Raw genomic sequence first — 20,964 nt, 5'->3', positions numbered from 1 at the left:
GAATTAAAGGCACGAGCCACCACCACCTGGCGGATCAAGTTATCTGACCAGCCTGGTTTACACAGGCAGTTCCAGGCCAGCCAGGGGTACACAGGGAGACTGTTTTGTAACACGACAACAACAACAAAAAAAACAGACTAGAATCAAACTGCTCTTGTGACACATGTCTGTAACCTTAGACTTGGGGAGAGTAAGACAAGAGAGTTTCCTTGAGTTTAAGGTCATTCTAAGCTACACAGTAGGATTCAGGCTAGCCTGGGTTAGATGGCTTAGCATGTGAAACACGGCAATCAATCTGAGTGTGGCTCCTAGAACACAACTCCACAAAGTTGTCCTCTGACTTTAACACCTGTGTACATACTAATGTAAACCAAAAGCAACAAGGGCTTCAGAGTTGACTCAGTGGTTAAGAATATTGGCTGTTCTTGCAGAGGATCCTAGTTTGATTCCTAGGTAGCCATATTTATTTGGGTTAGAACAGCTTTTAACTCCAGTTCCAAGGTATCCTATGCTCTCTTCTGTCCTCCACAGACACTGAGCACAGACACTGAGTGGTACACAGACACACCCATGGGCAAAACACCATAGAGTAAGATAATAAAATAAATAGCATCAAGGAATATGTTATGTGGGCTCCTGAATTATATGGTCCCAGCAGTCTAGAGGCAGAGGTAGGTATATCTCTGAGTTAGAGACCAGCCTGGTCTACAAAGTGAGTTCCAAGACAGCCAGGGCTATACAGAGAAGCCCTGTCTCAACTCCCCCCCACCAAAAGACAGATAACATCCAACTGAGTGTTTAATACATAATGCCAATTCCTCAAACTTTTTGGTGACAACATATGCTGATGCCATCCAACTGACTAAGCTACTTCATAAAACATGTTTTCAAATAACTATATTTGGAAGTGTTATCAGTAAATAATTTCCCAGCAATACGAAATATAGAATGATGTGCCAGTTCCTAACTATATGTTCAGCAATTATAAATGCTCAAATATTACTATATTAATAAACTGAGGCCATTTAAAAGACTAGGGCACAAGATTGAGCCTACAGTGTCCATCTATAGTCATGAAGCTGTGGCAGGCACTTTTGAGAAGCTGAGCTGAGGCAAGAGGGCTGCTGATAAGATGAAGATGCCTGCTGCAGTGGTACACACACCATGCAATTCCAGCACTGAACAGTGGAGGCATAGGATTCAAAGTTCTAGGCCAGACTGGGCAACACGGGAAGAAGACCTGGTTGGGGAAAAAAAAAGACAGAAATCAAGAATTAGAAATCTATAATTTTATTAAGACAAAAACTGACAGTATGGTATGAACTTTAAACTTAAACAGAAATTTTCACATACATCTTAACACATGCTGAAAAAGATTTTACAATGTAGTTCTATTTGTAGGTCTAGACAATACTAAAAATTGATGGATCTCATGATTCAAGACAGTATTTTGGACATCAGTTAATCTGAAGATTTTGTATTCTCAAGTGAACCACTACCCCAATATGAAAGTTAATCTCCTGAGACCAGGGCTTGTGAAGTCATTCAATCCTTGAATTGACTCAATGGAATTTGTGCTGTCAGTAACTGAACCTGCCACAAGCAGTTTCAGGGTTCAAAGCTGAAAATAAAAAAAAAAAATTAAAAAAAAAACAAAAATAGAAAAGAAAGAAAGAAAAAAAAAAAAGAAAGAGAGAGAGGGGCTCTAAGAGTTTCTACCCTAAGAGCAAAGGCCCTTCTCTTCCATCTCCCATAGGCCATCCTGCAATACTTGAGCCAATGGCTTAGATGGACAAACTGATATAACTTTGTAATTGGAAAAAGTTTTTTTTTTCTCCAATTTCAAGAATTAGCACCTCTATGGCAGAGTAGTCTGCCTCTATATACTCTCCTGTAACCTTTCCCTCTCCAGTCAGTTTCCATCATCAAATGGCAGCTTTGGTAACTCAGAACTGGCTTTGTCCTTTGTGGGCCACTTTGAGCTCAGGCTGGGAGCACCTTGGCTGTAGGTTTTAGGATTAACAGACTTTTTTTTTTTTTTTTTTTTTTTTTTAACAGTCTCTCATAGTCCTTACTTATGGTGCCAATGACATTTTTTTTGAAAAGGCAAAATATTCTGGACACAGAACCAATTTATTAGTTAGCTGTTCTACTATTTCATCATTTCCCCAATCAGGCCCCAAATTTTAACCAAAATGATTCTACCCATCTCCCTTCCTCCCTGCCCCAACCCTCCCACCCCCAATTAATATACCAGTAATAGCCAAAAACTACACACATGCTAGGCTGTAAAAATGCAGTTAACACTATCGGGAAGAAGGCTGTGGGTTGTGGAGATGCTCTTTGAAGATCGACAGTATCTTTGCTTTCCCACACCCCAGTTCTGCAGGTTTTGTCCTTCATGGAAGGCCAACTGCTTCCTTAGCAAAGCGCAGAACAGGTTGCCTTGAAACACTTACCCTTTCCCCTCCACTGGGATGGGTGTGCAAACTACACAGCTTGAACAATTTAAAGCACTTGGGCAGCTGCAGGACACACAAACTATGCTGGCTCTTCAAAGGACATCTTCTCAAGCCACCTCTATGGTGTCAAGACAAGTATAACTCCTTCCCTCCCCCTTGAAACCCACAGTCAGAGGTGACAGGGGCTGGTACTCAACAGGGCTAATTCTTGTCGTCTTTTTTGTCATCATCCTCTGAGGGGTAGGAATGCCACGTTAGCCTTTCCTCATAGAAGGATATGACAACCTGTGGGCACTTGACATTGGCTTCCTTGGCAGGGACCAGGTCAGCCTCATCAGAGTTTTTCCTGTAGAACAAAGCACAAAGAGACTTTGAGATCAGCCGTTGTGGTCCCGTTTTGGACCACCCAGGGAATGGGGCTTTTAAAGTCTAAATTCCAGAAACAAACTAGGAAAGAGGATGCAAGCATTTACTGGGCAAGTGTTGTCACACGATCCCCTCAAAGATATTCCTCTGTTAAAAATCCCCTCTAAGGGCAGGTCTCTGTGAGTTCAAGGCCAGCTGGTCTACAAAGTGAATTCCAGAACAGCCAGAGTTATACAGAGAAACCCGGTCTCAAAAACTGAAAAAAAGAACAAAAACAAACAAAAGTCCTCTAAGAAACTTCAAAAGGTAGGTCATCTGACTCAACTACTTCTTTGAAAAGGGCCAAAAAAAGCTTAATTAGAATTTCAGAAGCTAACCTGGCGTGGAGGTGCACACCTTTAATCCCAGCACTTGGGAGGCAGAGGCAGGCGGATTTCTGCGTTTGAGGCCAGCCTGGTCTACAGAGTGAATTCCAGGATAGCCAGGGCTACACAGAGAAACGCTGTCTCAAAAAAAAACAAAAACAAAACAAAACCAACAACAAAAAAAAACCCTAACCAAACCAAACCAAAGAATTGCAGAAGCTAGACAAGATTAAAATCTGAAAATGATATACACATAGGAAGTTAACTATGAGTAAATTCTATCCATTTATCTTCAGCACATTGGGCCTAGCCCAGACAGAGGCAGCAGCATGGGGCAGTTAAACAGATACATGATAGAACGTGACAAGGCACCACCACAAACCTCCACAACCTGACCATGAACAAGGGTTTAGAGTCACAAAGAACCTCAGAATAAGCTGATAAGCTTCTCTTTTAAGAATCCACATCAAAGCCGGGCGTGGTGGCGCACGTCTTGAATCCCAGCACTTGTGAGGCAGAGGCATTTGGATTTCTGAGTTTGATGCCAGCCTGATCTACAAAGTGAGTTCCAGGACAGCCAAGGCTATATAGAGAAACCCTGTCTTGAAAAACAAAACAAAACAAAACCCAACAACAACAAAAAGAATCCACATCAAGATGATGGGAAATGTACTGAATCCTACTGGGGTATCTAACACATAGCCAGCCCCCTTAAAGATTCTGTAGTAAGTTTAAGTCCATGCAACAATTTAATTTTTTTTCTGTGTGTATCTTTTGCCTGTACATATGTATACACCATGTGTGTCTGGTGCCCTTGGAGGTCAGAAGATGGTGTTAAGATTCCCTGGAACTAGAGTTCTATAAGGTAGTGAACTATAATGTGGGCACTGGGAACTGAACATGAATCTTTTAGAAGAGAAGCCAGTTATCTTAACTGCTGAGCCATCTCTCTAGCCCCACATTTCTTTTTTTAATGTGCATGTATGTGGTACTAGGAATAGAAGCCAGAGCTCTGTGTGTGTGTTCTGCAAGTGTACAGAACCATGAGTGTGTACGTCTATCAGTCTTATTTTACTACTGTTATGAATCATAATGTAAACATCAAATACACAGGATATCTAATATGTGGCCTCTGTGAATCGGTCATTTGGCCTCCAAAGGGGTCATGATCCACAGGTTGAAAGCTGCGGCTCTATGTTGTTTTGCAACTGGATATATAGACCAGCTAGCTTCAAACTCACAGAGATCCACTTGCCTCTGCCTCAAAGTGTTGGGATCAAAGGTGTGCAACCAACACACCTCTGTGTAACTTTTTAAAACTTGGGTTTTACAATCAACGTTTGATCTTTTGAGGGTGAAGGAGTGGGTGCTGGGGCTCAAACCATGAGCCTTGCATGGGCCAGGCAGGCCCTCTATTAGTCACCACATCTCCATCACAAAGGATTGGGTTTATTTTGTTATTTTGCAGGGCTAGAGATCCATCTGAGTCATAACCCCTAGCTTAGCATCCTTTTTTTTTTTAAGATTTTATTTATTTTGTGTCTATTTATTGCTCTATCTCCAAGTACACCTGCATGTCAGAAGAGGACATGAGATACTAATATAGATGGCTGTGAGCCACCATGTGGTTGCTGGGAATTGAAGTCAGGACCTGTGGAAGAGCAGCTAGTGCTCTTAACTGCTGAGCCATCTCTCCAGCCCCAACAACCAAATTTTAACCTTTAGGTAATAGTCTGCCAAAATGCAATCCCCTATGCCCTTCCCTGCTTCCCTCCCCCTCTCTCTTTCTGTTTTGTTTTTTGGTTTTTTTTTTTTTTCGAGACAGGGTTTCTCTGTGTAGCCCTGGCTGTCCTGGAACTCACTTTGTAGACCAGGCTGGCCTCTGCCTCCCGAGTGCTGGGACTAAAGGCGTGCCCACCGTGCTCGGCTGGAGATAGTTCTTTAACTCACACTTGTCACATATGCAGGGCGAGTGTGTACTAGCTCTCCTACTTAATTTATCTTATTACTCAGTTTTTCTTTTTTCCTGTTAGTTACAGGAAATCAGCTAAATGAGGGTCTGATTCAATAAATACTGAGGGCATACACAGGAAGAAAATAGGTGATTAGCTGGTTGTGACACAGGCCTTCACCTGTATTGAAGTGAAACTTCTTAAAGCATCATGTAGGGAAGAACTACCACAGATATCAATTTTAGCATGCAATCAAATTTCTAGACCAATCAAAGGACACAAATCCTATTTTTTTTTTTAAGATTTATTATATATGTAAGTAGACACTCCAGAAGAAGACATCAGATCAGATCTCATTACAGATGGTTGTGAGCCACTATGTGGTTGCTGGGAATTGAACTCAAGACCTCTGGAAGAGCAGTCGGTGCTTTTAACCTCTGAGCCAGCTCTCCAGCCCGAGAACCCTACTTTAACTGTAAAAAACTTACTCTTCCTAGTCCAGAATGGGGGCAATTCCCTGTAATCTCAGCAAAGTCTAGGGCAGGAAGAGTTTGAGTTCAAGGCAAGCCTAGACTAGAGTAAAACTGTCTTAAAACAAAAAACCAAAGAGAATGACTTTTCCTGACCTGAACTCCTTTTCATTGACTGTTGGAAAGTACTGTCATCATGTGCTGCATAACAATGCTCTAGCCGGCAATGAACAGCAAATATGATAGTGGTCCTGCGAGGCTATAATGCAGATGAAGTTTCCCATTCCCTAGTGCTATTGTCTACATGCTAGTCCTAGAACCCCACTGCCACGCTGCCAGCATGGCAAGCCCCAGTGAGCACAAGCACACTCCGACTCAGCAGTGCTAACAAACAGCCCCCATTTCCTCTCAGAGCGGCAGAGCTGCCACACTCATGTCCACAGCAGAAGGAACAGCCTTACACTATGCTCAGGAACAGGCACAGGATAGAGGCCTCGCTGAACCCTTCTGGCTCATTCTATAAATTTAGAATCTTCAAGGTAAATTCTATAAATTCTTTCTTTCCTAACCCTCAAAAATGAACAGAATCTTGTTTATGGGGTCAGCCTGATCTTTACTAAGGAGGTGGCAAAGAAGGAGGGTGATTCAATCACATTTCAGAAATTTTTTCTTTACTTAACAGAAGTGAAATGTGATTCCTCTCCATAGCCTCTCCCACCTGTCCAAAAATAAATAAATAAATAAATAAATAAATAAATAAATAATAAATTAAAAAGAAGTTGAAGATCTGAAAATCCTAAGGGCCCCTACCTGTAACTCATGAGTCCAGGTTGGCAGTCAGGCCGAGGGTCACTATCGAAGGACTATGTCATCTTAAAGATTTCACACCTGGGCGACTGGAATTTCGAAGGTCCAGCTCTTTTCCTCTGGCATAGAACAGATAGGGAGAAGGAAAAAAAACAACACAGCGCCACCAGGAGACTCACCATTTCATCAGGAACATGAGCTCTCCACTGGAGTCAGTAGCTCCAATAATCCGCTCTGGCTCCAAACCCCGGGCAAAGCCTCGTGGCTTTTCTGACTGTAAAAACCAGATAGGTAGAGCCTTTATTGACATAGGACTATATTCAGAACTAAGTTATTTATTTTTAAGAGATGTAATGCAACATTCACTCAGGGCTTCCTTTGCTTCCCACACCATGTACCAGAAGTCTGAAGTACATGATACCCGAGGTCCTCCCAGCATCAACAGGATATACACCCCAAGCAAGAGATGGTCACAACTGCCTCAACGGTAAGTTACTTGAGATACTAAGTAAGTCAAAACAGCCATATCAAATCTTTAGTTTTGTTATTATTTTGTTTTGTTTTTTTTCGAGACAGGGTTTCTCTGTATATCCTGGCTGTCCTGGAACTCACTTTTGTAGACCAGGCTGGCCTCCAACTCAGAAATCTGCCTGCCTCTGCCTCCCAAGTACTGGGATTAAAGGCGGACGCCTCTACCGCCCGGCTTTTATTTTATTTTTAAAACAGAGTTTTTCTGTGTGTAGTCCTGGCTCTCCTGGAACTCACACTGTAGAGTGGGAGAGACTACCTCAAATATTTAATGATCAAAACACCAAAAACTGTCTAGTGACAGGAAATGAATCTGATAAGTCTCCAATAACCGTTACATGTTGTTATTTCTGCACCATGGATGAAAAGTAAGATCACTGTATAAGAGCAAGCCCCAAATCCTTTTTAGTTTTGTTATATTTTGCTGAGACAAGGTCTCCTGCAGTTCAGGTCTCTTATCCTTGATCCTCTTGCCTCCCTCTTCTTCCTAAATGCCAGGATTACAGCTATGTACAAGGTTGACTCCAAAATCCCTTTAAAATATTAGCTTATTTCAGATAGAAAGGACATGACTTCTGAGATCCAAAGGAAGAAAGTCCAGTATGGTAGTTCGTACTCATAATCTCAACAGTTAGACCTGTTATCTCAAAACTTAGAAGGCTAAGAAAGGAGAATTGCTACAAGTCTAAGGCAAACTTGGGATACAAAATTATAGGCCAGCCTAGGCTTCTATGCAAGACCTTATCTAAAATAATAAAAAATAAATAAAAAAAAAAAAAAGAAGGTGAAGACAGGAAAGAGGAGGTAGAAACAAACTGCTAGAATTCTCTGCCTCTGGCTAGTGAAGATTACTAGTTCTAGCTTTACCTCTTCTTTCTTCTTCTTTGGTTTGCTTTCCTCTCCTTTATCTTCAGAATCAGAATCAGCTTTGCGCTTGCCTCCCTCTGACTTATCTGTCTCATGAGCTGTTTTCTGTGACTGTAGAAACTCAGCAATAAGGTCAGGGCAATCCAGATTCTCTTCTGGCTCCCAAGTGTTGTCCTCACTGAAACCAGCAAGCACAGCAAGTTATACTTTCCATTCAGATCAACATCTTTATATTAAGGAAAGAGCTAGTCTTGGAAGAGAGATAAATGATAACCAATCGCTAGACTTTCCTAGTAGGGGAAGGTAGAGACCAAAGGCTTAGAAACTTGCATTCTTCAAGGAAAAACTATTTTGCAAAAGTGGACAATCCTATACAAATTGATCCTCAGAAACCATGTCTTAGGCTGGCAGGATGCCTAAATGGGAAAAGGAGCCATTTGCCATGCCTGAAGACCTGGCTTCCATCCCAGGATTTACATGGCACCCCTCCTCCAATATATTAAAACAAGACAAAAAACTCAGTCATATAATACTCTGCATGTAGGTCCTATCAGCTGTGGAGGTCAGTACTGAAACAAGGTTATGCCCATCACAGAACTGCTAGTAAGCATATATGATTTTTCATAGTGACCGAATTTACCTGTGTCAATGAAACTTACTCTGAGAAACCCTTCCACTTTAGAAGATATTCCACCTTGCCCTTGACAACTCGCCGATCAAGAACTTTTTCCACCACATATTCCTCTTCCTCTTCTTCTAGTACCTCCTCCACTTTCTTCTTGTTTTGCTTTTTCCCCATAGTACCCGCCAGCTTTCTGGTGTGAAGGGTGACACTGCTAAACAATTAAAGGAAATAAAAAGGGCATCAGGCACATTTCCTGGCTGGATAAGTAAGTATCTGGATGGTGAGGAGCCCAGGGAAATCACAGGTGACATATGCTGCATCCAATGCTCTGCTCAACTCCAATTCACAACCATGATGGTAATGTTTGCTAGGGGTAAGCCACAATTACTAATCTCATAGCGAATGATTGTCTATTCTGTTCTTTCCCTTTGGACAAGCTGTCCTCAGCTTTCTTAGTGATGGAATTATAGGTGTATACTACAATGTGTGGGAACAATTTCTGACCAGGCAGTGGTGATATATACATTTAATCCCAGCACTTGGGAGGAGAGACAGGTGGATTTTTGAGTTCGAGGCCAGCCTGGTCTACAAAAGTCAGTTCCAGTACAGCCGGAGATATACAGAGAAACCTGGGGGGTGGGGTTCTGAATATATCCATTTACAACTTTTATACTAATAATTCCTAATACCACTTGCCATAAACTATAGTACCTAAAATACTATGTTGAATCACAGTTATATATATTTTATTATCTAACTTTCTTTTTGGAGAGAGGGTCTCATAAAGATAGCCCAGGCTGACTGAACTTCTGATCTGGTTTCTACCTTTCAAGTACTGAGATTACAGATGTGTGCTACCATGTCCAACTTTAAAAAAAAAAAATCCTTTATTTTCCACTCCGCTATTCTCGAACACAGTCATAAATTCATGGCTCAAACTTAAAACATTCTTTTACTATGTGTATATTGAGTCAAGGACATCAGGAGATAATTTATGGAAGTCAGCACCATGTGGGTCATGGGCTTGGCTGAGCCTGATGGTCTCATGTACCCCAGGCTGACCAGGAACTCAAACTATAGCAGAGGATGACCATGAGCTTCAGATCCTCCTGTTTCTACCTCTGAGTGCTAGGATTATAGAATGTCACACCCAGTTTATGTAGGGCTAAATAACTCAACACATTTCGTGCAATATGCATGAAAGGCAAGCAAGAGATGGTCACAACTGCCTCAACAGTAAGTTACTTAAGATACTAAATAAGTCAAAACAGGGGCTGGAGAGATGGCTCAGTGGGTTAGAGCACCCATCTGTTCTTCCAAAGGTCCAAAGTTCAAATCCCAGCAACCACATATTGGCTTACAACCACCCGTAATGAGATCTGATGCCCTCTTCTGGTGTGTCTGAAGTCAGCTACAGTGTACTTACATATAATAAATAAATAAATAAACAAACAAATCTTTAAAAAAAGTCAAAACAGCCATATCAGATCTTTAGTTTTATTATTATTATTGTTGTTATTATTATTTTTTTTTTTGGTTTTTTTCGAGACAGGGTTTCTCTGTAATGTCCTGGCTGTCCTGGAACTCACTCTGTAGACCAGGCTGGCCTCAAACTCAGAAATCCACCTGCCCCTGTCTCCCGAGTGCTGGGATTAAAGGTGTGTGCAAAGGTCCCGAGTTCAATTCCCAGCAACCACATGGTGACTCACAACGACCTGTAATGAGATCTGACACCCTCTTCTGGAGTGTCTAAAGACAGCTACAGTGTACTCACATATAATAAATAAATAAATATTTTTTAAAATTCTTAAAAAAAAGAAAGAACACTGATTTCCTCACCAACTTTCCCAGGGCCAGTTATACAGAAGAGACCTGCATTCCACCTTCAGATCCCAGAGGTGGCAGGAGAGAACCAACTCCAGACAGACCCTCACCCATGTACCACCATGTATTTATACTTCTGTTGTGACAGGAAGTGTTGATTAACCCCAAAAGACCACCAAGGAGCCAGTTCCAATGCAATCAATCGCATTTAGGGCCTCTTTATTACAAGCTCGAGTGTAGGCTCCCTGCCAACAGTAAGGTGGAGTCCTGAGTCCAGTTTCAGGCAAGTATTTATAGTCAAACAAGCAAGGGGGTTTCTAGCCTGGTACATATCTCACTGGGGGAAAGGGGGGCATTATGGCCTTTAACATTGGCTGGTACTGAGAGCCAAACCATAACTTAACTTTTGCTTTCCCCCTGATTGATGGTTGTTAGGAAGTGAAGTGCTAGGGGCAGGCTTGTAACCTGGAGCTGCAGTTTTGTTAGGAAGTAACCTGGTAACTGGTGCTAGGTGCCAGTTTGTTAGTTAACTTGAGTTCAGTCTTAGGCCAGGTTCACTAAGATGGAGTCTGTACCCAAGATCTGGTCTCTCACTTCTACATGCATAAACACAATAAATAAAATTTACTACTTGTGATGGCTATTCTTGGTTGTCAGCTTGACTACATCTGGAATGAACTATAATCTAGAAATGGAGGGCACACATGTGACCAAGATCTTGAGCCTTGAAGACACAGGCTTCTTTCTGACCTGGACCTTGACTTGGGATGACACACTTTTGATCCAGATCTTCAAGCATAGTGGCCATGAAAAACTTGGGCCCAAGCAAGGTAGTACACACCTTTAATCCCAGGAGACAAAGGCAAGCAGGTCCCTGAGTTCAAGGCCAGCCTGGGACAGAGGAAGTTCCAAAGTCAGGTATGGTGGCACACACCTTTTATCTGGGCCATGCTTTCTGCTGGAGGCCTATATAAGGACAAGGAAAGAAGGAAGGCTCACTCTTCTTTGCCTGCTTGCACTTACTTGCCAGATTATCTGTTGGAACCTACTTCAAGATTCCAGCGTATACAGAAGACCAGCTGAAACAACTAGCTTCACAGGACTTCCCACTCACAGCTGCCCATCGTTGCGTTAGCTGGTCTACAAACTGTAAGTCTTTTCAATAAATTCACTTAATATATACAGTCCATAGACTCTAGAGAAGAACCCTGCCTGAATACTACTTATATGAGGAATACTGCTTGCTTCTTTTCTCATTTTGTTACTAGAGATTAAATCCGAGACCTTGCATGTGCTAGGGAAGTACTCTACCACTAAACCATATCTTAGCCCCTTATTTTAGACAGGGTCTTGTCAAATTGCCCAGCTTGCAACCCTCCTGCCTCTGCTTCCAGAATAGATGGGATTACAACTGTGTACTATACCTAGCACTTAATATATGTGTATAATTTACTGATTTATTTTGTATATGTGTATCAGACACAAAATTAAGCATTTTGTTTTGCCTTTGAAGTTTATAAAAACTATTCAAAGAAATAGAGAAGGTGTGCCTATGAAGCCAGTGTAAACATAGCTTCTAGTTGTTAGCACAGAAAAACACGAGCTAGAGTAGAGCAGGTATCTCAGTTGGTAAAGTTCTCATCAAGCACTAGGACCTAACTTGGTTCTGCACAATCCTTCCAACACTGGCACTGGGATATGTGCTTCTAATTTCAGGGCAAGGGAGATACAGACTGGTGGATCCTTAGGGCAGCTAGGCAGCCTGGCTTATTAAGTGAGCACCAAGGAAAGAGGAAACTACCCCAGAACAACAACAAAAACCCAAAACAAGACAGAGCATCTGAGAAATCCGAGGCTGACCTCTGCCCAGACACACTGAGGGCTACCTGTGAACTTCCAGGACACCTATTTCTGTACAGCTTGAGAAATCAGATTCTAGGGCCTGGAGAGATGACTCAGTAGTTAGGAGTACTTGCTGATGCTCTTCCAGAGGACTGAGTTAGGTTCACGAATGTTAATTCTAGCTCCAAGGGATTGGATGCCTCTGGCTGCCTTTAATCCCAGCACTTGGGAGGCAGAGGCAGGCAGATTTCTGAGTTCCAGGCCAGCCTGGTCTACAAAGTGAGTTCTAGGACAGCCAGGGCTACACAGAGAAACCCTGTCTCAAAAAATCAAAAAAGCATTGGCTTCCTACTGACAGCTGTGATCCTCCTGTTGTGGGTGCTAGTAACTGAACTTAGGTCTTTTGTAATAGAAAATAGTTTCTTTCTGGCCAATGTTTGAATTCTTTTTTTTTTCCTATATGTAATGTAAATTGAGTGTTCTATTTGCATGTGCAGCTGTATGCCAGAAGAGGGCATCAGATCACATTATAAGATGGCTGTGTGCCACCATGTGGTTGCTGAGAATTGAATTCCGGACCTCTGGAAACCAGCTACTGTTCTTAACCACTAAGCCATTTCTCTAACCCTGAACTCTTTAAGAGCTCTGTTTATTCAGCTGAGAGATGTACTAATTCATTATACATTGTCTTTAACTAAGGGGTAATTATCTGAAAACCAGTGCATTGTTATTGTCCAGTGACTACTGAATAATAAAATTAATATATAGGTCTTATAAAACAGTATATTCGAGCCAGGCGTGGTGGCGCACACCTTTAGTCCCAGCACTTGGGAGGCAGAGGATTTCTGAGTTGCCAAAGCTCTTAACTATTGACACCTCTCCAGCTGAGATATGGGTTTTGTTTTGTTAATTAGGTATCTCTACATATATATTCCTTTAGAGGGTTAGGAAAGGAATCTCCAGGAGTTGGATTTACCAGTGGTTGTGAGCCAACCTCAATTGTGCTGGGAACCAATCCCAAGTAAGAGCAACAAGACCTCTTAACTGCTGAACCATCTCTCCAACCCCCAGTATTGGTTGTTATGCAAGATGTATTTGTTAAGAGTTTAAGCATAGTTGGGCGTGGTGGTGCACGCCTTTAATCCCAGCATTTGGGAGGCAGAGGCAGGCAGATTTCTGAGTTCATGGCCAGCCTGGTCTACCAAGTGAGTTCCAGGACAGCCCAGGGCTACACAGAGAAACCCTGTTTCAGAAAAAAAAAAAAAAAAAAAAAACAAAAAAAGCACTCAGGAGCTAGGCGTATCTCTGTAAGTTCAAGGCCATTCTGGTCCAACCTGTTTATTCAGCTGCGTACATGTCCTTTTTCTCCATTATACAATGTCTTTAACTGAAAGATAGTTATCTGAAAACTAGTGCACTAAGAATTCACTTTTATTTCTCTTCAATGAGGTGGCTGAGTGGCAGACGCCAACATGCAGATCTTTGCCAACATGCAGATCTTCGTGAAGACCCTGATGGGCAAGACCATCACTCTTGAGGTAGAGCCCAGTGACACCATCGAGAATGTCAAGGCCAAGATCCAAGACAAGGAGGGCCTCCCACCTGACCAGCAGAGGCTGATATTCGCCGGCAAACAGCTAGAGGATGGCCACACCCTGTCTGATTACAACATCCAGAAAGAGTCCACCTTGCACCTGGTGCTGCGTCTGCGAGGTGGCATCATTGAGCCGTCCCTTCGTCAGCTTGCCCAGAAGTACAACTGTGACAAGATGATCTGCCGCAAGTGCTATGCACGCCTGCACCCTCGTGCTGTCAACTGCCGTAAGAGGAAGTGTGGTCATTCTAACAACCTGCGCCCCAAGAAGAAGGGCAAATAAAGTTGGGGTCATACCTGACCTGTGACCCTGGGACCAAATAAAGTCCCCTCCCATCGACTGGAGCAGTTAAAATAAATAAATGAATAAATACATTTTTAAAAAATTCACTTTTGGGCTGGTGAGATGGCTCAGTGGGTAAGAGCACCTGACTGCTCTTCCGAAGGTCCAGAGTTCCAATCCCAGCAACCACATGGTGGCTCACAACCATCCATAACAAGATCTGACTCCCTCTTCTGGTGTGTCTGAAGACAGCTACAGTGTACTTACATATAATAATAAATAAATCTTAAAAAAAAAATTCACTTTTAGGGCTGGAGAGATGGCTCAGGAGTTAAGAGCACTCACTGACTGCTTTTCCAGAGGTCCAGAGTTCAATTCCCAGCAACCACAAGGTGGCTCACAACCATCTGTAATGGATGGTACCTGATGCCCTCTTCTGGTGTGTCTGAAGACAGCTACAGTGTACTCATACATAAAACAAATGAATTTTAATTAAAAAAAAAAAAAGAAATGCAAGCGCAGGCCTCAATAGTTAAAGCACTACAGCTGTAATTCCTGCAATCAGGAGGCTAAGAAGGAAGGTGAATCTGAGGCAAGCACACAAATTAACTTTTCTCAAAACTGGTCCATGGGGGCGGGGGGTGGGGTGGTGGTGGTGGGGTGGCTAAAGAGATAGCTGAGCAATTAAGAGAACTTGTTGCTCTTCCAGAGAGGATCTGGGTAAAGCCCACATGGCAGCTCACAATGTCTGTTACTCCAATTCTGGGGATTTCACTTGACTCCCTCGTCTGGTCTCAATAGGCTCCTACATAGTCATACATGTACACATAAAAGGTGGCCTAGCAAAAAGCCCTTCTTCAAATCCTAGCATAAACCCTAAATTAACAAACTTCCAGTGCAAGGTTTCTTGTGTTTTTTAAAAACCGGTCATAGGCAGGAAATTGAAATAACAACTGGTGTAGTAAATGCAAATATTATCCAGTGGGGAAAAATATGTAAAAGAGGTAAAGAAGCAAAATCTTGGATATAATAGAAAACTTTCAACAAAATAATTTACTTACTACATGAGTTTGAACTCAGTCTGGGGAGGATCTATATCAAATTTGGGAGGTGGTGGCTTCAGACTTAAGGTATTAGATACATATGTCTAATAACCAATTAAGAGAACAATGGCCTTCTACTACCCCCTTCTTCCTGCCTGTTTCCACACTTTGTCTTAGAGCCAGGGATTATAGGCATTCACACCTGCTGTTTTTTTAACAAAATCTCAATTGTTAGACTCAGGGGCAGGATGCTGGGGTGAATGCCTGATAGCTCAGAGGCAGGGAAAGCACCCAGCTCATTTTCCTCAAGGAATCCCCTCAATGGCACTCCCTTCTACTTCCTATGCATCCTAACTCTCCCTTACTTTCTTGTTTTTCTCATAATCTTACATTCACTTCCTGTCAACTGGTTGCTTGCTCAGCTTCTTGACCTACAGATGACTTTATTTAATCCAGTTTACAACATTCAAGCAGAAAGCTCTTGGACAAAAGGTATAAGGCTGAACCACACCACAACTAAAAAACAGCGGTTTCCAGTAAATAACTCTTGGGAGTTCACAATGTGATCAAATATCCTCCAACACACACACACACCTATTTTATTTAAGATAAATAACTCCCACTCATTCTTATTTTTAAATTTTTAGGCAGGGTCTTACTTCAGCCCAGGTTAACTAGAACTCAATCTGTAACACAACCTAAAACCCAGGGATTTTCTTACAAAGCCTACTAAGTTCCAAGATACAAAGTAAAAATTGTAATGCCTGGCTGGCTATTCTTTTTCCAGACAGGGTTTGTCCTTACAATCTTTGCCTCAGCATCCTGAGTGTTGATCGGGATGAGCTATCCCACCCAGAGTTATTTCCTTAGTTTAAATGTCACCCCTTACAAGGCCTTCCCTAAAGTTTTAAGAAGCCCCTTCCCTATTAAATTCATTCTGTCAAAACCCTACCTTTTCTTCTAGACCTCCCTTCAATGGTACTTCCCTCACAAAGCTCACTTGATCTAATTCTTTCCTTGGAATACCCAAAGCATTGTTTCTATTTTCCCTCAGACATGCAATTGGAATTCTGAGTCCTGTGCACATCATAAAAAAAAAAAAAAAAAAAAGCTGCCAGCTTTTTAGGGAATGACCAATATGATCAATAAACTCTGAACAGAAAACAAAGACAAGCCAAGGTATCTTTGTTATAACTGGCAACGACATCCTTGATAAAACACAAGTGAAGGCTCTCATTGTTCAGGGGCCACTCATTTCTAAACGGTTTTTAGTTGGCTTGTTATTTGTTTATAAAACAATGCTTTCCAGATGCAAAATCTGATGAAAATCAGGACTGTGCAACATACACATCTAGCATGAGTACTTATTTATTTTTTGGAGTGTGGATGGGGGTGTAGAATTGGTTGTTACAGATTGAATCCAGAGCCTTGCAAACACTACACACATCCTGAGCTTTTCTGTGCCAGGATCTCAACTCTGTAGCCTAAGTTAGTTTCAAACATATGACTCCCCTTTCTTCTACAGCCACCTCTATTTAGTGTTTGTAGCATGGAAGCACAGGGACAGAGGATAACTTTGAGAAGTCAATTCCCTTCTTTTACTAAGTCAGTCCTGGTATCACACATAGGTTGTGGGCTGGTGAGATAGCTCAGCAGTTAAGAGCACTGAGTGCTCTTCCAGAGGTCCTGAGTTCAATTCCCAGCAACCACATGGTGGCTCACAACCATCTGTAATGGGATCAGATGCCCTCCTCTGGTGTGTCTGAAGACAGCAACAGTGTACTTATATGCAATAAATAAATAAATAAATAAATAAATAAATAGCACATAGGTTGTCAGGCTTGGTGAGAAGTGCCTTTATCCATCAAGTCATCTCAAAAGTCTAGCCTGTTTTTGTTTTTTCTTTAGCCAGGGTCTCACTCTACTGTCCAGGCTAGCATGGCTCTTATTAACTTCACACAAAAGATATTAAGAAGGCCAGAGTACTACAGCTCAGTGGCAGAGCATGTGGGGTTTAGGGTTCAATTCAGTACACTACCACCACAGAAAAACAAAGCAAAAAAACAAAAACCAACACAACACATTTTCCCAAATTTGGGCTAGGAGTGCAGCTCATCAGTAGAAAGCTTGCCAGACTGTTATACAGTTCAATGTGGAGTGCTTGCCTAACATGTAAGAAGCCCTGATTTCCACTCTTCAACAGTGCAGAAAGTAAGCAAAGACATACACATATTAAAAAATAAAACTGTCAGCTGGGTATGGTGGTGCACACCTATAAATCTCAGCTCAAGGCCAATCTAGGCTACAAAGTGAGTTCCAAGACAATTTAGGATATAGATGATAAAATCCAATATAACAACTTCTTCTAGGTCCCGTCCTCAAAATTGGAAAATGGGGGTATCAGGCTGGTTCAACAGGTCCTTTACAAGCCTAATCACTAGAAGTAGTGTTACAGAAGAGAATGACCCCCACCCCCAAAGTTGTTCCTGATCTCCATAAGTATGCAATGGCACACCCCACCCCCCACTTAAAAAAAAAAAAAACAGGAAAAAGGTGGGGGGGACACCTGGAGAGATGGCTCAGTGGTTAAGAGCACCAACTGCTCTTCCAGAGGTCCTGAGTACAATTTCCAGCAACCACATGGTGGCTCAAAACCATCTGTAATGGAATCCAATGCCCTCTCCTGGTGTTTTTTGAATGTTTATGTAATGCACTCACATACATTCAATAAATAAGTCTTAAAAGAAAGAAAAATCGTAGTGGAGAGATGGCTCAGCGGTTAAGAGCACTGACTGCTCTTCCGAAGGTCCTGAGTTCAAATTTCAGCAACCACATGGTGGCTCATAACCATATGTAATGAGATCTGATGCCCTCTCCTGGTGTGTCTGAAGACAGCTATAGTGTACTTATATAATAAATAAATCTTTTTAAAAAGAAAAGAAAAAAAAAATCAAGCCACTGCCTGACACACAATAGTTTTTTTCCCCTTTCCCTTTTTCTTTTTAAAAGGATCTATCTATCTATCTATCTAATGTACATGGGTACACTGTAGCAGTACAGATAGATGTGAGCATGCATGTGATTGCTTGGAATTGAATTTTAGGATCTCTGCTTGCTTTAGCCAACCTGACTTGCTCCTGCCCAAAGATTTACTTATTATTATAAATAAGTACATGGTAGATGTCTTCAGATGCACCAGAAGAGGGTGTCAGATCCGATTACAGGTGGTTGTGAGCCACCATGTGGTTGCTGGGAATTGAACTCAGGACCTTCGGAAGAGCGGTCAGTGCTCTTAACCGCTGAGCCATCTCTCCAACCCTCCTCTACTTTTCTTAACTGCTCAGAAAAATACCTAGAAGGGAAGGTTTAAATAATCTATCATAAAGCTATTGATAAAAAGTTGAACAAACAGAAACCAGAAATGATCTTTCACTGCCCAGATCTTAAGAAGCAAAGCCTCCTTCCTCCTAGGTCTTGAACTCCTGCTGCTCCAGGCTCCACCTCCCGAGTGCTGGCTGGGATTACAGGAGTGCATGCAGCAAGGCCTAACTGGGCTCTTTTCAACACACCACTTCCCAGATATGCCTAGAGAGCATCCAGGAAGTGTATAGGCACCAATTTCTTGATTGTAGCCATACATCTACCAGAAAACCTTAGGTCTTTTGAAACTATTCCAAAAAGCTGACATGATTCTTAACACAAAACTGGAGAGGTTACCCTATGTTCTAGCATAACTCATTTTTCAAAAAACCTTTTTATGGTATTGGAACATAACTCAGTGGTAGATAACTTACATGTGTGCAAGGTCCTCAGTACCACACACCGAAATGAGTTCTATATTTCTATACTGCTTTTTAAATAAAAATATTCTCGCTGCCGGTGGGCATGCACCTGCTTTCGAGGGTCCCTGCCATTTCCCTAATTTGTAGCTCAGAGGGCAATTCTGTGAAGTCTGCTCGCTCTTTCCACCTTTACCTGGATCCTGAGAGGTAAACTGAGGCCCCCAGGCTTACGCACAAAGAACAGATCTCTTTCATTGGATGAGTCTTGCCTTACACGTGTTCTTCCACAGCCTCCCAACTCACACTGAAGACCCATTACAAGGCACAAAGTGGCCTTTTCACCCTTTCTTGACTCCCCTGGTGGCCAGGCAAGGCTTTAAACTCCTGATCGTCCTGTTTCCGCTCCCAAGGGCTACATGAATGCCATCAAGCCCAGCCCGAATTTATAAGGTACAGAGGATTGAATTCAGGCCTGTGCAGTGGGCTAGGCAAACATTCTACCAACTAAGTTACATCCCCAGGGACCCTTTATTTTCTTCCACATTTGACCAGTCACTCTAGACTTCTACCCTACCTATCCCAGCAACTCCACTTTTAGACAAGGTCAAGAAAATGCCTGACCCCCCACCCCCACCCCTAGACGGATTCAACAAATCTCTTCCCCGCTAGCACACCGTGAGCTGCCCAAATCCTCCTGTTCAAGTTTATTGGAAGTTACTTCTTCTTAACTCTGGCAAGAGAAACTTCTCTGATAGTGGCAACTGGACCCAATATCCTCAGGTTACTTTTTCTCTCTTTCCTCCAAGTGCTACGGGGGTTGCTTGCGATTGCCACCGTGTCCGCTTTCTCAGGTTACATTTCTAAACCTCGAGAGTACGAAGTCGTGGTCCCTGCCACGCACACCCAAAAGCACCTGTCCCCCTTATGGACGTCCCAAAGTTTTCTTTCTCCCGCCCAACTCTAGAGTCCCTCACTCGGGTCAAACGCTCTTGGTCCAGTTCTTGAAAAGCTAACCCTCCGCTGGCTCCGCTCATCGCGAACCACTCGGCTCCCGGGCTCTGGATTCGCTGCCCCGCCCTCTCCACACTCCCGCAACCCGCGAGCTCTGCGCGGGAAGCGGACCCGGCGGGCGCTGGGCCGGGGCGCGCCCCCCATTCCTCGGTCTCCGCTCTTCCGTTAGCGGCCCGCGCTGGTCCGCGGCCTCCCGCCGTTGCCGCGTCCCCTCCCCCCACACACCCCGCCTCCAGCCCGCCTCTTCACCTCGTAGCAGCGCCCGAGAGTCCGAGAGGAATCGGTGCCGCGCTACTCGCGCGTTGCGTCGGGCGGTCCGAGGGGAGTAGCGCGCCCAGAGGAGCAAAGAGCCGTGTGGCCACAAGTCGACCGTCCCGCTGAAGCGGCGTACCGCAGGCCCCGCTAACGGCCCTCCCCTCAGCCGAACAAAAGAGCCTCTCACTCTGCGCGGCCCGCCGCCTGCACTGCGCAGACGCGACGACCCGCCGCAGGGCACCTTGGGATTAAGAGTCGGCCAGAAACTACAGATCCCAAAGTACCGCGCGAATCCCGCGCCGCCCACCTCCACTTTCAAGGATTGTAGGGAGTTTTCGTAGTTTTGTTTTCTTTTTTGACTGGAAAGGCGAAGTCGACTGTTACTTAGAACATAACTCTACAGTCTAGGAAATTGATGGGTAGTGGTGGGGTTTGTTTGTTTAATAACAGGATACGCAGCCCAGGTGGCTTCGAACTCGTGGCCTTTCTTTTTGCTTCAAATGTCAAAGTGCTGGATTCCAGGCGCGTGCTGGTATTCCTTACTCAGTCTACAAAAGTAGGACACTGCAGGTTTGGAAACTAGCCCGTTGATGTTTGGTCCGTTTGCGTTTAAAAGAAAAATATTGTATTCGTCACCTGAGATTTATCAAATCACCTTCAATAATGTCCAGCAATCTTACCTATTATTGCCACCTGACTGGGGTTCCTACCTCTCAGTTTGAATCACTGCTCCATTCAGAAAGCAGTAGATTAACCGTCTAGGTAGACACCATCGACACTTTCTGAATTTGCTTTTTTTCTTTCCCCTTCCTTCCCTCTCTATTCTTGTTTTATTTTTGGTTGTTGGTTCTGTTGAGTGGACAGGGTCTCAAGGAAGTCTGATCTACC

General features: G+C 43.1%; 1 protein-coding gene and 1 pseudogene across 12 annotated transcripts; one reads left to right on the top strand and one right to left on the bottom strand.

Moving 5' to 3' along the window:
• Nucleotides 1-441: 441 nt before the first annotated feature.
• On the bottom strand, nt 442-20,744 carry Cbx1 (chromobox 1). Of its 11 annotated transcripts, none has more exons than XR_003949269.1 (6): nt 20,071-20,744; nt 8,477-8,653; nt 7,818-7,995; nt 6,426-6,696; nt 2,660-2,808; nt 442-1,240 (listed from the first exon to the last, which is right to left on the bottom strand). XR_003949269.1 is itself a non-coding variant. In XM_017314242.2 (6 exons), the coding sequence occupies exons 2-5, from the start codon at nt 8,614-8,616 to the stop codon at nt 2,664-2,666; spliced, it is 558 nt and encodes a 185-aa protein (XP_017169731.1). In that variant the 5' UTR covers nt 8,617-8,653; nt 20,071-20,744; the 3' UTR covers nt 442-1,240; nt 2,630-2,663. The 11 variants fall into 11 exon arrangements, 7 of the variants coding, with proteins under 7 accessions (XP_017169731.1, NP_031648.1, NP_001349493.1 ...); XM_017314242.2 differs by having other exon boundaries at nt 2,630-2,808; nt 6,602-6,696; NM_007622.4 differs by having other exon boundaries at nt 781-1,240; nt 6,602-6,696; nt 20,071-20,289.
• Gm11517 (predicted gene 11517) lies at nt 11,268-14,092 on the top strand (annotated as a pseudogene). Its single transcript, NR_033523.1, has 2 exons — nt 11,268-11,415; nt 13,558-14,092. The product of NR_033523.1 is annotated as a predicted gene 11517 (transcript).
• Nucleotides 20,745-20,964: the final 220 nt, after the last annotated feature.

The sequence above is a fragment of the Mus musculus genome, chromosome 11 (assembly GCF_000001635.26).
Source record: "Mus musculus strain C57BL/6J chromosome 11, GRCm38.p6 C57BL/6J".
In the NCBI taxonomy this organism is placed as follows: domain Eukaryota; kingdom Metazoa; phylum Chordata; class Mammalia; order Rodentia; family Muridae; genus Mus; species Mus musculus.
The sequence above is the reverse complement of the archived record's forward strand: the minus strand, read 5'-3'. Positions and strand labels throughout refer to the sequence as shown.

Excerpts from the sequence above, each read along its gene's own strand:
- Cbx1 (XM_017314242.2), bottom strand. The coding sequence starts at position 8,616 with ATGGGGAAAAAGCAAAACAAGAAGAAAGTGGAGGAGGTACTAGAAGAA. Across the intron at positions 6,697-7,817 it reads CAAAGAAGAAGAAAGAAGAG|TCAGAAAAGCCACGAGGCTT; the intron begins GTAAAGCTAGAA and ends TGGTTTTTACAG. Across the intron at positions 2,809-6,601 it reads CTCATGTTCCTGATGAAATG|GAAAAACTCTGATGAGGCTG; the intron begins GTGAGTCTCCTG and ends TTTGTTCTACAG.